At 47.6% G+C, this 16,732-nt stretch overlaps 1 protein-coding gene across 1 annotated transcript; it reads right to left on the bottom strand.

Moving 5' to 3' along the window:
• Positions 1-12: 12 nt before the first annotated feature.
• Positions 13-10,372, bottom strand: LOC129351047 (succinate-semialdehyde dehydrogenase, mitochondrial-like). The gene is given in 12 exon segments (XM_055019816.1): positions 13-338; positions 2,500-2,558; positions 2,636-2,799; positions 7,487-7,645; positions 7,715-7,732; positions 7,734-7,859; positions 7,924-8,067; positions 8,135-8,251; positions 8,333-8,503; positions 9,628-9,711; positions 10,013-10,059; positions 10,062-10,372. Coding segments are annotated over 12 exon segments (1,536 nt in total). The 5' UTR covers positions 10,297-10,372; the 3' UTR covers positions 13-126.
• Between the last annotated feature and the right edge of the window lie 6,360 nt (positions 10,373-16,732).

Below are 16,732 nucleotides of genomic sequence, written 5' to 3'. Positions count from 1 at the left end.
GTAAAGTCCGTTAGAAGTTTAAATGACTAATTATTAATGATGGCAGCTGGAGGGTTGGGAAGCTTCCTGGGTCATGTTGATCAGCAACTCTTCCTGTCTCCGGAGCCGTACCAGCTCCGGCCCGGTTCAGGGGTTCAGGCCTCCGAAGCACATGTACTTGACCTCCAGGTACTCGTCGATGCCGTACTTGGATCCCTCCCGGCCCAGGCCCGACTGCTTGACCCCGCCGAAAGGGGCCTCGGCGGCGGACAGGAGGCCCTCGTTGACCCCCACCATGCCCACCTCCAGCGCCTCGGCCACTCGCCAAATCTGGCCCACGTCCTGCGAGTAGAAGTATCCTGGAAGCAGAACCGGATCAGAACCAGGAGGGAGGCGTCACAGACCATCGTTGTGGGTTTGATTCTTGTGGATTCAGAGCTGAAGCAACGGCTTTCAGGGTTAGTGGCGGGAGCCTTAAGCTAACACGTAAATCGAGAAGCTAATGTTGCTTTTAGCTCATCTAGAAACCCCTAAATGAATACACTTTCCAAGATCAACCTAAAGCGCTAATTGACTGCAGTCTTAAGTAAACTTCCAGTTGAAGAAAGTTCAGGAAGGTATAGCTTTAGCGTTAGCTTCACCTTAAACACCATGCTGACATGCAGGTGTGGCGTTAGCAGACATAATACATACAGTTAGGGCCAGAAATATTTGGACAGTGACACAGGTTTTGTTATTTTAGCTGTTGACAAAAATATGTTCAGAAATACAATTTATATATAATATGGGCTGAAAGTGCACACTCCCAGCTGCAATATGAGAGTTTCCACATCCCAATCGGAGAAAGGGTTTAGGAATCATAGCTCTGTAATGCAGAGCCTCCTCTTTACCAAAAGTAATTGGACAATGGACTCCAAAGGCTGCAAGTAACTCAAAAGGCCTTTCCCTCGTTAACCTGTAATCAAGTAAGTAGTTAAAAGGTCTGGGGTTGTTTCCAGGTGTGTGGTTTTGCATTTGGAAGCTGTTGCTGTGACCAGACAACATGCGGTCAAAGGAGCTCTCAATTGAGGTGAAGCAGAACATCCTGAGGCTGAAAAAAAGGAAAAAATCCATCAGAGAGATAGCAGACATGCTTGGAGTAGCAAAATCAACAGTCTGGTACATTCTGAGGAAAAAGGAATTGACTGGTGAGCTTGGGAACTCAAAAAGGCCTGGGCGTCCACGGAAGACAACGGTGGTGGATGATCGCCGCATACTTTCTTTGGTGAAGAAGAACCAGTTCACAACATCAACTGAGGTCCAGAACACTCTCAGAGAAGTAGGTGTCTCTGTCTCTAAGTCAACAGTAAAGAGAAGACTCCATGAAAGCAAATACAAAGGGTTCACATGTAGATGCAAACCATTCATCAATTCCAAAAGTAGACAGGCCAGAGTTAAATTTGCCCAAAAACACCTCAAGAAGCCAGCCCAGTTCTGGAAAAGTATTCTATGGACAGATGAGACAAAGATCAACCTGTACCAGAATGATGGGAAGAAAAAAGTTTGGAGAAGAAAGGGAACGGCACATGATCCAAGGCACACAACATCCTCTGTAAAACATGGTGGAGGCAACGTGATGGCATGGGCATGCATGGCTTTCAATGGCACTGGGTCACTTGTGTTTATTGATGACATAACAGCAGACAAGAGTAGCCGGATGAATTCTGAAGTGTACCGGGATGTACTGTCAGCCCAGATTCAGCCAAATGCTGCAAAGTTGATCGGACGGCGCTTCACAGTACAGATGGATAATGACCCCAAGCATACAGCCAAAGCTACCCAGGAGTTCATGAGAGCAAAAAGGTGGAATATTCTGCAATGGCCAAGTCAATCACCAGATCTTAACCCAATTGAGCATGCATTTCACTTGCTCAAATCCAGACTTCAGACGGAAAGACCCACTAACAAGCAAGACCTGAAGGCTGCGGCTGTAAAGGCCTGGCAAAGCATTAAGAAGGAGGAAACCCAGCGTTTGGTGATGTCCATGGGTTCCAGACTTAAGGCAGTGATTGCCTCCAAAGGATTCGCAACAAAATATTGAGAACAAACTTTTTTGTTTGGGTTATGTTTATATGTCCAATTACTTTTGAGCTCCTAAAATGTGGAGTGTTTGTAAACAAATGTGTACAATTCCTACATTTTCTATCACATATTTTTGTTCAACCCTTTAAATTAAACGTTACAATCTGCACTTGAATTCTGTTGTAGAGGTTTCATTTCAAATCCAATGTGGTGGCATGCAGAGCCCAACTCACAAATATTGTGTTACTGTCCAAATATTTCTGACCCTAACTGTATAACCAGCTAGCACCGCTAACTTTGGAGCTAGCGGTGCTAGCTGGTACCATCTCAGCTCAGTAGGTTAAAGTACTGGTTTCAGGTTTCTACCGGTCCCAGTAGAAACCTGAACTGGTTTCTACTGGGACCGGATCTGTCGGTGCTCAGGTTCTGCAGAGCCTGAGGGGAACCGGATCTTCTCACCTGCCAGCCCGACGTTGGAAGCATTGGCCACGGCCAGAGCTTCTTCTTCTGTCTCGAACCTGGAAAAGAGGAACACAGCTGCTGAGTGGTTCGGACCCGGACGGCCCGCCCGCAGAGCAGAACCCGCCGCTCCCACCTGATGACTGGAACCAGCGGTCCGAACGTCTCCTCCTGCGTACACAGCATGTCGGTGGTGACGCCCGCCAGCAGGGTCGGCTCCATGAACGACCCATCCAAACGCTTCCCGCCTCGCAGAACCTGGGCGCCACGAGACACGGCGTCCGCTATCTGATGGGCCACCTGGGGCAGAGACACCGTCCCATCAGAACTCCATTAGAACCTCATCAGAAACCCATCTATGTGTAACATAGTTAATATTGTACAGAATTCCACTTGTCTTTACTTCCAAGTTTGGGTTCAGATGTAATGGGTGAAACAGCACCCCCTCCTGGTGGTTGGCAACGTTGACTATAGTGAACATAGATATCTCGTTGCCAGTTCATGAGAGATGGGCGCGAGGTAGGTTCGCTGGGAACATTGTAACGGTCCTGGGGAATGTTCTGTTAGTTTGTTGCTAACTCGTAAGGTGCTGTACTGCCGGTGATGAACCTGGTTCCTGATTATTTTATATTCTGTTTCATGCAGATAAACTACATCTAGTAGTACATCAACACGTCCCTGGACCAGGCTGTCGTCCCACGGTGCTTCAAGTCTGCCACTGTCGTTCCGGTCCCGAAGTCAACCACCATCACATGCCTTAACGACTTCAGCCCCGTCGCACTGACATCCACCATCATGAAGTGCTTCGAAAGACTTGTTAAGGACCACATCATCTCCACGCTCCCCCCATCACACGACCCTTTCCAGTTTGCATACCAGTCCAAGCGCAGTGCTGAGGATGCAGTCTCCACTGCTCTCCACCTGAGCCTGGAGCATCTGGAGGAGAAGAACACCCAGCTCAGCGTTCAACACCATCATCCCCCAAGACCTGGTGGGCAAACTGGGCCCCTTAGGAATTAACACCCCCCTGCAACTGGCTGCTGGACTTCCTCACTGACAGAACCCAGGCTGTCAGAATGAAGAACAACACCTCCGATGTCATCACCCTGAACACCGGCACCCCTCAGGGCTGTGTCCTGAGCCCCCTGCTGTTCACCCTGATGACCCACGACTGCCGTCCACACTTCAGATCCAACCACATCCTGAAGTACGCGGACGACACCACAGTGGTGGGCCTCATCCGGGACAACAACGAGACGACCTATAGGGAGGAGGTGCGGCATCTGGTGGACCGGTGCAGAGGAAACAACCTGATCCTGAATGTCAACAAGACCAAGGAGATCATCGTAGACTTCAGGAAATCCAGACACACCCACACACCACTCCTCATCAACGACTCAGCAGTGGAGGTCGTCAGCAGCACCAAGTTCCTGGGGGTGCACATCAATGAGAACCTCAGCTGGTCTCCCCACATCTCCTCACTGGTGAAGAAGGGCCAGCAGCGCATGCACTTCCTGCGTGGGATGAAGAGAGCATCCCTCCCGCCCCCCATCCTTCAGACCTTCTACAGAGGGACCACCGAGAGCCAACTGACCAGCTACATCTCCATCTGGTCTGGGAGCTGCAGGGCCTCTGACTGGAAGTCTCTACAGAGGGTGGTGAGGACAGGGGAGAAGATCACGGGGGCTCTGCTCCCCTGCATCAAGGACATCGCAGAGAGGCGCTGCCTATCTCGCGCTCACCAGATCCTCTCCGACCCCACCCACCCCAACCATGGACTGTTTTCCCCCTGGCGTCTGGAAGAAGGTTCTGCAGCATCTTGTGCAGAACAACCAGACTACTGAACAGTTTCTTCCCCCGGGCCATCAGACTGCTTAACGCCACATAACACTAACACACACACACACACACACACACTAACACACACACACACACACACACACACACACACACACACACACACTCACAAACCAAATCCCCCCCCATGGACATGGTCAATACATGCACTTTAGTTTAGTTTTGTTCACAACACTGAACCTGTGGATTCTATGGCACTTGTATTTATTTATTTATTTATTGTGTAGTTTAAGGTTTTAGCTCTGCTACTCTGGTAGCCAAGTAACAACATTTCGTTGTCAAGATTCACCTTGAGTTTTTTTTGTACAATGACAATAAAGGAAGTCTAAGTCTAGTATCATCCTGTCTCCTGGTCCATATTCACACAACGCAGAGTACTGACAAAAAGCCATAATAATTAAAAAGGTTACACTAGCCCCAACAGAACCAGAACCGTCTGGAACCACTGGACCAGGCCTGGGCAGGAAATCAATAATATAATATGAACATGTGATCGATATCAGTCACTGAAGTCTGATCAGTCTGATCATATCCCCCAGCAGATATGAGACGAACCTAATATCCTGATATATTTTGGCTGTATCACGATCCGCGATATATATATATATATATATATATATATATATATATATATATATATATATATATATATATATATATATATATATATATATATATATATAAAAGCTGGACTCAAGGACAGCACAGAGGCCCTCATCCTGGCAGCCCAGGAACAGGCCCTAAACACCAGAGCAATAGAGGCCCAGATCTACCACACCAGACAAGACCCAAGGTGTAGGTTGTGCAAGGAGGCCCCTGAGACAGTCCAGCACATCACAGCAGGGTGCAAGATACTGGCAGGGAAAGCGTACATGGAGCGACATAACCAAGTAGCAGGCATAGTGTACAGAAACATCTGTGCAGAATATGGACTGGAAACCCCGAGATCAAAGTGGGAAACACCCCCAAAGGTGGTGGAGAACACCAGAGCTAAGATCCTGTGGGACTTCCAGATCCAGACAGACAAAATGGTAATGGCGAACCAACCAGACATTGTCGTAGTGGATAAACATCAGAGGAAAGCCGTTGTGGTAGATGTAGCAATACCAAGTGATTGCAACATCAGGAAAAAGGAGCACGAGAAACTGGAGAAATACCAGGGCCTCAGGGAAGAACTGGAGAGGGCCTGGAAGGTGAAGACCACAGTGGTGCCTGTGGTCATCGGGGCCCTCGGGGCAGTAACCCCCAAACTGGAGCAGTGGCTACAACAGATCCCAGGAACAACATCAGACATCTCAGTCCAGAAATGTGCAGTCCTTGGCACAGCCAAGATACTGCAGGACCCTCAAGCTCCCAGGCCTCTGGTAGAGGACCCGAGGATATATATATCTATATCTATATATATAGATCTATATATTTAGATATAGATCTATATAACCTCTGGTAGAGGACCCGAGCTCAGAGGATAAGAACCACCCGCGGTGGGTGAGAAGGGAATTATTATTTATTATATATCGCAATATTCCTAAATGAGCTGCAAAGTTATTTTAAACTATAGATCCCTTCCAGCATGATGTCACTTACCCACTTCACGTCCCCATTTCCCTGCCAGGCTTTAATGTCGGCTCATAACGGATTCAGCGTTTCACTGTGAACCGTCTGCACTACGACTAGATTACAAGAAAAGACTTTTAACTAAGAAAAATTATCGAGGCAAAGGGAACTAAATATGTTGTGGAATAAAGTGTGTTTTGATTCGTCTTAAAAATAGAACTGGTGACCTACACACACTGATCATCATCAGTAGAGCAGGTGTTTAAATCAGCTAATCAACAGCAGCGGTGGCTAACAGCAGCAGTGGCTAACAGCTATGGTGGCTAATAGCAGCAGTGGCTAATAGCAGCAGTGGCTAATAGCAGCGGTGGCTAACAGCAGCAGTGGCTAATAGCAGCAGTGGCTAATAGCAGCGGGGCTAATAGCAGCAGTGGCTAATAGCAGCAGTGGCTAATAGCAGCGGTGGCTAACAGCAGCAGTGGCTAATAGCAGCAGTGGCTAATAGCAGCGGTGGCTAATAGCAGCAGTGGCTAATAGCAGCGGTGGCTAACAGCAGCAGTGGCTAATAGCAGCGGTGGCTAATAGCAGCGGTGGCTAACAGCAGCAGTGGCTAACAGCAGCAGTGGCTAACAGCAGCGGTGGCTAACAGCAGCAGTGGCTAACAGCAGCAGTGGCTAATATCAGCGGTGGCTAATAGCAGCGGTGGCTAATAGCAGCAGTGGCTAATAGCAGCGGTGGCTAATATCAGCGGTGGCTAATAGCAGCGGTGGCTAATAGCAGCAGTGGCTAATAGCAGCGGTGGCTAATAGCAGCGGTGGCTAATCGCAAAATGCACATTAAACCCAAAATCCCAAACCTGTACCTGAAGGTTCTGCTCTGTGTGGAGAAATGTTTGAGTGTTTTTGGTCCTGAATCCTGATACATAAAGTTGTGCTGTTGTCAGTTGCTATGGCAACGAGGAGTATCTTAAAGCTGGCAGAGAGCGAGAAAACTAGAATGAGTAGATTGGAGTTATTTTCCCATCATATCACTGAACGATCGTCGCTCCGTCTCCAGGTAACGGTCCGGTTCTACCGGACATGGACGGTCTGTAAACCAGTTCGTCTGATTCCTCTTCGGTTCCGTCTCATTCGCCTCCAGCTCTCCAGTCGCCATGTTTGTTTAGCCTGATTGGTAGAAAATGTTCCGGTGATGCATTCATGGGGTGTCGGATAAACCATTCGCAGGCAGTTTCTACTTACAGCCAATTTAACCATCGGAAATCGAAAATATTGCGATACATTGCCCAACCCTATTGCAAAGCATTCTGGGAGATGTAGGCAGAGGAAATTCAAGGCTAGCTAAGCTAGCTGGGTAGCCACAACACACACACACTGACTCTGTGGTTGCCTAGCAACCATCTGTTGAAATACAACAGGAAACATCTCCAACAGGATTTGAGATACTTCAAACAAAAAGCTAATCAATAATTATCGATGATTGATCTGAAACCATTAAATTGTGAGCCAGGCCAAAACCAGATCCAGAACCGTCCAGCGTTTTCTGGAAAAGGTTCTGGAAGTGTTCTGGGTCCAACCTTCTCCGCTGCTCTGGCGTTGATGAGCGGTCCCTGCGTGGTGTGCGGTTCCGACCCGTGGCCCAGACGCAGCTCGGCGTCCATGGCGCGGCCCAGCCCGTCCAGGAAGCGCTCGTAGATCCCGCTCTGGACCAGGAAGCGGTTGGAGCACACGCAGGTCTGCGGGCGGTCAGAGGCGGTCAGCTGGACGCTGCGTCACACCAGCACAGCCCCGCCCTCCCGCCTCACCTGTCCGGAGTTCCTGAAACTTGGAGGCCATGGCTCCGCCCACCGCGCGCTCCACGTCAGCGCTGTCAAACACGATGAAGGGGGCGTGGCCCCCCAGCTCCATGGAAACCCGCTTCACCGAGTCGGCGGCCATTTTCAGCAACACCTGGAGGAGAGAGAGGAACGACTGAGAACCTCAGCCGGTCCGGTCCGGTCCGCTTCAGACTCACCTTCCCGGTTGCCGTGGATCCAGTGAAGGAGATCTTGGCCACCAGCGGGTCAGAGCACAGAACTCGGCCCACGGCGGCCATCTTGTCTCTGGAGCAGGGAACCACGTTGACCACGCCCGGCGGGACGCCTGCCTGCTGCGCCAGCTGCAGGAGACAGGAGACTGGATGAACACCAGAACCGGACCGGACCGGACCGGAGCCGGAGGCTGACCTCGGCCAGAGCCAGAGCGGACAGCGGCGTGTCTTCTGCCGGCTTCACCACCACGGTGCAGCCGGCGGCCAGGGCGGCGCCGACCTTCCTGGTGATCATGGCGCTGGGGAAGTTCCACTGAGGAGGAGGACCAGGACCTTCATCACAAACATTTCAGGCTTGTGCGGCGCTGACTTCCTGTGTGGTGCCTGTGCTCACCGGCGTGATGATGGTGGCGACCCCTACTGGCTGCTTGAGAATCAGCAGCCTGCGGTCGGCCGCCGGAGACGGAACGATGTCGCCGTAAACTCTGCGAGCTTCTTCTGAGAACCACTGCAGGAAGGAGGCCGAGTACGAAACCTCGCCCAGGGCCTCCGGGAGAGGCTTACCCTGAAACACACACACACACTCTGAGAAACACACACTCTGAGAAACACACACTCTGAGAATCACACACTCTGAGAATCACACACTCTGAGAATCACACACTCTGAGAATCACACACTCTGAGAATCACACACTCTGAGAATCACACACTCTGAGAATCACACACTCTGAGAATCACACACTCTGAGAATCACACACTCTGAGAATCACACACTCTGAGAATCACACACTCTCTCTCTCTTTGGGAACCAAATTTAATTATTTCTCTGCATATTTATTTATTTCTGTTGATGGTAAAAATAAAAAACTTCAGTAAAATTTTCACTGATCAAGAAATGATGAATAAAAATTCAATAATTCTAAAATCAAAGCAAATAATCTGTTGATCAGCTCGTGGTTTTCTGGACGCTGTGCAGCATCATGAACCTGCAGCATCATGAACCTGCAGCATCATGAACCTGCAGCATCATGAACCTGCAGCAACACGAACCTGCAGCATCATGAACCTGAGGCAACACGAACCTGCAGCATCATGAACCTGTAGCAACACGAACCTGCAGCATCATGAACCTGCAGCAACACGAACCTGCAGCATCATGAACCTGCAGCAACACAAACCTGCAGCATCATGAACCTGCAGCATCATGAACCTGCAGCAACACGAACCTGCAGCATCACGAACCTGCAGCAACACGAACCTGCAGCATCATGAACCTGAGGCAACACGAACCTGCAGCATCATGAACCTGCAGCAACACAAACCTGCAGCATTATGAACCTGCAGCAACACGAACCTGCAGCATAATGAACCTGCAGCATCATGAACCTGCAGCAACACGAACCTGCAGCATCATGAACCTGCAGCATCATGAACCTGCAGCAACACGAACCTGCAGCATCATGAACCTGAGGCAACACGAACCTGCAGCATCATGAACCTGCAGCAACACAAACCTGCAGCATTATGAACCTGCAGCAACGAACCTGCAGCATCATGAACCTGCAGCAAACACGAACCTGCAGCATCACGAACCTGCAGCAACACGAACCTGCAGCAACACGAACCTGCAGCATCACGAACCTGCAGCATCTTTCACTGGATGCAGCTGATGCTCAGATTTACTCACAGACTCGAAGGTGAGGATCCGGGCCAGGTGACCCTGATGCAGCTGCAGCAGGTCGGACCATTTCCTGAGCAGGACGCTCCTCTCCTGCAAGGAGAAACACACACACACACACACACACACACACACACACACACTTAAGGAATCAATTTATTGTTTGGCTTCAAACTGACATTTCCATTCATGTTTCTCCTCATGTGCCGAAGTCTGGACTCAAATGCACCATGAAAACCAGCTTTTGGTCCATGCAGAGAGAGCCGAACCGCAAAGGGACCAGTACGGAACTGACCGGGCCAGCGCGGGGTTCCGACTCGTTATTCGGTAAATCTGCTGCATTTATCTTAAAAACGTGATTTTTTAAACGGAGTCCCGCCGAGCAGCCGCCTACCTTGGCGGTGGTGCGCTTCCAGGACTGAAACGCCTCGTAGGCGGCCCCACCGCTTGCTGGGCCTCTGCGGGCCCGCAGTCCGACACCTGGGTCAGCTCCTGTCCGGTGGCCGGGTCCAGAACCGGGAACACCGAGGCTGCAGAGACCCAGCGGCCGCCCAGGTAGCCCTGCGTCCGGAGCAGCGCGGCGGGGACGTCCAGGCCGTAGCGCCTGCAGGAGGCCTGGAGGACGGGGGACACCTGCCGGAGGAGCCGGCGGCTCCTCAGCGCTCTGACGACTGACATGGCAGGGAGGAGGCGACCGGGACAGGAGCTCCGGGAGAAGAGAGCAGCAGCTGGACGGAGAGCGCCGAGCTTCCGACTTCCGGTCTCAGTAAAAAACTACAAATCCCAAGAATGCTGGAATCCTTTGCCAAAGAAACACAAGTTTCCCTCCTAACTACTGGAGGATCAGGTCTTTCAAAGACTTCAGTGTTAAATATGACCTGCAAATAGATTATATGTATTTTTAAAACTTGCTAGAGCTATTCCCACAAATATTTTATATACAGCTAAATGTCTTTGTGAGAACCCTGATTGCAGAACCCCTGACCTCTGACTCCTGACCTACCTGGACTTCTGATTAATGGGCACAGTATCACAGATAATGAACTAAAAACTCAAAAATTAGAAAAACAAAGTGCTTTACTAGTACTTTGTTTCCTTTTGTATCAAATCCAAATTTTATTTCTCATTTCTTCTCAAAGATTGAAAAGGAAATAATGTGAACAAATGATTAAATCTTCCCGTTCCTCCAAAAGCCGAGGAAGTCCACTTCAAAACTTTCCAGGTGTTTAACCTTGAAGGAATTCCTCAGACTTGGATTATAAGGCTTGTTTATTTGTGACGTGATGTTGAGTCGACTGAAGATGTTTTCTATGAATGTGGGTTTTAAAGCTTTGTGAGATGATGTGCATTACTGGCTTTCCTATTATTCCAAACTTACCAGAATTTTCTAAGAAAGACATTATTACTCTGAGAAAAGAAAAACAATTGAAAGGTTACTAATTGTAATAATTAGTTTTATTCATAAAGTCGTTTTCTTAAAGCCAAACCATCTTTCTCCACTTTTTACAAGGAACTCTGTCGCTTCTTCTCATCACTAAAATTTATGGACAAACAACCAGATGCAGAAGTGAATAATATGATAAACAATCTGAAAGTGCTGGAAACCCTGATGGTTTGTTGTTTTGTTTTTTCTTTCTTTTATTCTCTCGGTGGATACAGAAGCAGCCTGGATCGGCTTCTTCAAGTTTTCAGGTTTGATGCCGAGATCATGTCTGTTGTATTTGATGGTAATTAAAAACAACAACAGTTCACCAGGCTGCAGCTAACAGGAAGGCCAGGAAACCTGCAGCTAACAGGAAGGCCGACGGACCGCTGGCAGCCTCAGACCTTATATGGAAATGGGACCGTTGCACTCCGAAGTGAAGGGGGCGCTGCTTCCTATCTTATTCATGTCTCCTGTTTTAATTTTCTCTTGAAATCTGTGATATATTTTCACCTTTAGGAAGGATTTTCACTCTCAGCATGAATTTGATCTTCTCTCTATTATTTACTTAGTGCAGCTCACAGTTTAAACAGATTCTGTAGCTTCCTGTGTTCTTCTAAATCTGCTCCTCAGTCGCATCTTTTGGGGCTTGATGCTGCCAGCGGTCTGTCGCCCTTCCTGTTAGCTGCAGAGGTGAACTTGATTGAACCTGTTAAGAATTAAAAAGAGGAATAACTTGATTAGCTCGTTAATTAATTATTTGTCCCGAATTCCTGTGTCTGTGTAAGTGTGCAGAGAGAAAAGAGCAATCATAGGACGTCAGACTTCAGATATTCAGAGTTTTATCCAGAGAAAATCAATCCAAGAAGAATGTTACAATAAGCATCTCACCTAGAACATCAAAAGTCCAAGACATGACAAAACAGAGACAAAGAACTGAGTAAAAAAAGACAAACAGAAGATGCATCCTCCGGGAAACTCTCACTCAGCACAAAGAGATTCCAACTTCTGCTGTGAAACAAATCATTTATAGACTGCGTATTCTCCTCATTTGAATATATGCATTAGGAGGTGTGTTTTCCTTTGTGTGGGCTGTCTTAATGTTAATTTTATTACCTCCTGCTAAAGAGCCCAAAAGCAGATATACGGCAAACCCTTCTCGTATCAGCCGCTGTCCAGTTTGATATATGATTGCAGCTGCAGCGCTATCTGTGCCTCAAAATGTTTCCACAAGAAAGTAGTTTGTATTTTTAACCAAGCTTGCACAAAATGTAATGCTAAATAATGACTATAAGTTGGATCTAATAAGTAACTAATTAAAAACATGCTTAAAGAAATATAGTTAATTCTAATATAGATAAAATTATTTATAAAAAGTTTAAGATCCTAGTGAACTTTTGAACCATGCTCAGGAATTTGTTAACTGCCTGGCAGACAGACTCTCTGTCTAAAGAGATTCTAGGCTGTTTTCTGTAGAATCCTCTGCGTTCAGAGAGTCACCAGCTGTCCCAGTTTGGATCTGTATCTAAGTTTGTCTTAACCTAAAAGTTAACTTATGTACAATTGTGCTACTTTAAAATTCTTATTCCAACAAACCCGAAGATGATTTCATCCAGATGGTGGCGCTAGTGAGCTGCGTTAGCTTGCAGTGACGTCACATTGCAACAGAGATAAACTTGTCCATCCCTTGACTTCAGTAGTTGAAACCTGGGTACCCAAAGGGTGGCTCTCGGGCCATTGGTGGCCCGTGGAATGAATTCTGAGGCCCTGACTTCAGAATGGAGCAAACTGAAAAAGATAAACAGTTGATGTATGTTTTTAAGATGACATACTCCTAAACGGAAAGTGTTCAGTCACACAACAATATGTATTTTCTATAAGTCATATGAATTTTGATATAATTGAGTTCGGGTCACAAACGTTCAGCAATGTTTCAGTCAACAGACTGGAGCTTCAATTACAGACAGGAAGGATTTAATTGAAGTAGGAAATGTTCTTATTTCTGCTGTTTCCTAAATCAACAATATTAGACCCAATAAGTTATGAACCTGATCGCCTTGGGAGCTTCAATGAATTGTTGTTTTTTTCGTTTCATGAAAATGTTGTTTGTTTTAAACACAATAATCAAAGATTTGAAATTTTTAGTATTTTTAATTTGAATTGGAGCATGAAGGGGAACTTGACCAACTCCTGGAAATCAGCTCACTACCGCCCCCACCTGAACGGGATGGTCACGGTTCTATAGCAACATTCTAACGTTACAGAACTGATTCTGTTCCGTGACACCGAACCACCGGACCCGCCCGGACAGAACCGTCCGGTTCCGGTTTTCATTTCTCTTAGGTTTCGTTTCCACAGCAGTGAAAGTTTTCAGACCCTGTTGGATTGCAGCTCCTCCAGACCAACACAAAGTTCTGCAGAACAGAAACCTTCTGGATTGATTTATGAATATCAATCTGAAAATAGGGTCATTTCTAATTCCTGTCATTTGAATCACCATGAAGCTGCTGTTCATGTCTCTGATATGAAAGACACCAGCAGCAGCAGTTGGACCCGTCCGGGCCGAACCTCGTTCTGATGTCAGGAAAGTGAAACTGAAGGAATGAAAGGCCGATCGGCCTGCGAGCTGCTCAGACCGGAGATGGGCGTCCAGGGCCTGGCCTCCTTCCTGGAGCAACACCCGAACATTTACCGGGAGGTTCGGTTCGGCCGGAGCCGCCTGCTGGTGGACGGCTGCAGCCTGTACCACCTGCTGCACTACAGCTCAGGTGAGACTCACCTGTCTGCTTCTGGGCCAGAAGCAGTTAGTTCAAATCATCTTTACAAGACAGCAGCTGGATTAATTTTAATCTGATTATTGGATTAAAAGTCAGATTAAAGTTTCTGCAAGTCGATGTTCTGTCCTTTTTTTAGTGAAAAAGTTTTTGTTGCGCTTCTCTGTGAGTCTGGGAGAAAGAAGAGACACTTTATGGTGTGTGTGTGTGTATGGTGTGTGTGTGTGTGTATGGTGTGTGTGTGTGTATGGTGTGTGTGTGTGTATGGTGTGTGTGTGTGTATGGTGTGTGTGTGTGTATGGTGTGTGTGTGTGTATGGTGTGTGTGTGTGTATGGTGTGTTGTGTGTATGGTGTGTGTGTGTGTATGGTGTATGTGTGTGTATGGTGTGTGTGTGTATGGTGTGTGTGTATGGTGTGTGTGTATGGTGTGTGTGTGTGTATGGTGTGTGTGTATGGTGTGTGTGTGTGTGTGTGTATGGTGTGTGTGTATGGTGTGTGTGTGTGTATGGTGTGTGTGTATGGTGTGTGTGTGTGTGTGTTTGCGTGTGTGTGTATGGTGTGTGTGTATGGTGTGTGTGTATGTGTGTGTGTGTGTATGGTGTGTGTATGGTGTGTGTGTATGGTGTGTGTGTGTATGGTGTGTGTGTGTTTGCGTGTGTGTGTATGGTGTGTGTGTGTGTGTGTGTGTATGGTGTGTGTGTATGGTGTGTGTGTGTGTGTGTGTGTGTGTGTGTGTGGTGTGTGTGTGTGTGTTTGTGTGTGTGTGTGGTGTGTGTGTGTGTGTGTGTGTATGTGTGTGTGTGTATGGTGTGTGTGTATGGTGTGTGTGTGTGTGTATGGTGTGTGTGTGTGTATGGTGTGTGTGTATGGTGTGTGTGTGTGTGTATGGTGTGTGTGTGTATGGTGTGTGTGTGTGTATGGTGTGTGTGTATGGTGTGTGTGTGTGTGTATGGGTGTGTGTGTGTGTGTTTGCGTGTGTGTGTATGGTGTGTGTGTGTGTGTATGGTGTGTGTGTGTGTGGTGTGTGTGTGTTTGCGTGTGTGTGTATGGTGTGTGTGTGTGTATGGTGTGTGTGTGTGTGTGCATGGTGTGTGTGTGTGTGTATGGTGTGTGTATGGTGTGTGTGTATGGTGTGTGTGTGTGTGGTGTGTGTGTGTGTGTGTGTATGGTGTGTGTGTGTGTGTGTTTGCGTGTGTGTGTATGGTGTGTGTGTATGGTGTGTGTGTATGTGTGTGTGTATGGTGTGTGTGTATGGGTGTGTGTGTGTATGGTGTGTGTGTATGGTGTGTGTGTGTGTGTGTTTGCGTGTGTGTGTGTGGTGTGTGTGTGTGTGTGTGTGTATGGTGTGTGTGTATGGTGTGTGTGTGTGTGTATGGTGTGTGTGTGTGTGGTGTGTGTGTGTGTGTGTTTGCGTGTGTGTGTGTGTGTGTGTGTGTGTATGGTGTGTGTGTGTATGGTGTGTGTGTATGGTGTGTGTGTGTGTATGGTGTGTGTGTGGTATGGTGTGTGTGTGTATGGTGTGTGTGTGTGTGTATGGTGTGTGTGTGTATGGGTGTGTGTGTATGGTGTGTGTGTGTGTGTGTGTATGGTGTGTGTGTGTGTGTATGGTGTGTGTGTGTGTGTATGGTGTGTGTGTGTGTATGGTGTGTGTGTGTATGGTGTGTGTGTGTGTGTATGGTGTGTGTGTGTGTATGGTGTGTGTGTGTATGGTGTGTGTGTGTGTATGGTGTGTGTGTGTGTATGGTGTGTGTGTGTGTGTGTGTATGGTGTGTGTGTGTGTATGGTGTGTGTGTGTGTTTGCGTGTGTGTGTATGGTGTGTGTGTGTGTGTGTATGGTGTGTGTGTGTGTATGGTGTGTGTGTGGTGTGTGTGTGTTGTTTGTGTGTGTGTGTGGTGTGTGTGTGTGTATGGTGTGTGTGGTGTGTGTATGGTGTGTGTGTGTGTGTGTGTGGTGTGTGTGTGTGTATGGTGTGTGTGTGTGTATGGGTGTGTGTGTGTGGTGTGTGTGTGTGTGTGTTTGTGTGTGTGTGTATGGTGTGTGTGTGTGTATGGTGTGTGTGTGTGGTGTGTGTGTGTGTTGTGTGTGTGTGTATGGTGTGTGTGTGTGTGTATGGTGTGTGTGTGTGTGTGGTGTGTGTGTGTGTGTGTTTGTGTGTGTGTGTATGGTGTGTGTGTGTGTATGGTGTGTGTGTGTGTGTATGGTGTGTGTGTGTGTATGGTGTGTGTGTATGGTGTGTGTGTGTGTGTGTATGGGTGTGTGTGTGTGTGGTGTGTGTGTGTGTGTGTGTGTGTATGGTGTGGGTGTGTGTGTATGGTGTGTGTGTATGGTGTGTGTGTATGGTGTGTGTGTGTGTGTGTATGGTGTGGGTGTGTGTGTGTATGGTGTGTGTGTGTATGGTGTGTGTGTATGGTGTGTGTGTGTGTATGGTGTGTGTGTGTATGGTGTGTGTGTGTGTGTATGGTGTGTGTGTATGGTGTGTGTGTGTGTGTGTGTGTGTGTATGGTGTGGGTGTGTGTGTATGGTGTGTGTGTGTGTGTGTGTGTATGGTGTGTGTGTGTGTGTATGGTGTGTGTGTGTGTATGGTGTGTGTGTGTGTGTGTGTGTGTGTGTGTGTGCTGCTGGTCACGGCTCAGTTCTTCCTGTCCCGTTCAGATCTGGATGATCTTTGATCTTAGGGAGCTGAAGGTCACAAACTGAAACCAAACAGCAGTGTTGTATAAAGTAGTGAAATCTCAGAGTCCAGTAAAAGTATCGGCACCGCTCCAAAATATGACTTTGGTCAAAGTAAAAGTCACTGATTGAAATGTTGCTTGAGTTAAAGTCTTAAAGTATCTGAAATGTTTTTGTACTGAAGTCTGGAAATTACTGTAACAATGGATGAACTCAGTAATGTAATGAAAAGTAAAAAGTAAAAC

The sequence above is a fragment of the Poeciliopsis prolifica genome, unplaced genomic scaffold (genome assembly GCF_027474105.1).
Source record: "Poeciliopsis prolifica strain line A6 unplaced genomic scaffold, Auburn_PproV2 SCAFFOLD063, whole genome shotgun sequence".
In the NCBI taxonomy this organism is placed as follows: domain Eukaryota; kingdom Metazoa; phylum Chordata; class Actinopteri; order Cyprinodontiformes; family Poeciliidae; genus Poeciliopsis; species Poeciliopsis prolifica.
The sequence above is the reverse complement of the archived record's forward strand: the minus strand, read 5'-3'. Positions and strand labels throughout refer to the sequence as shown.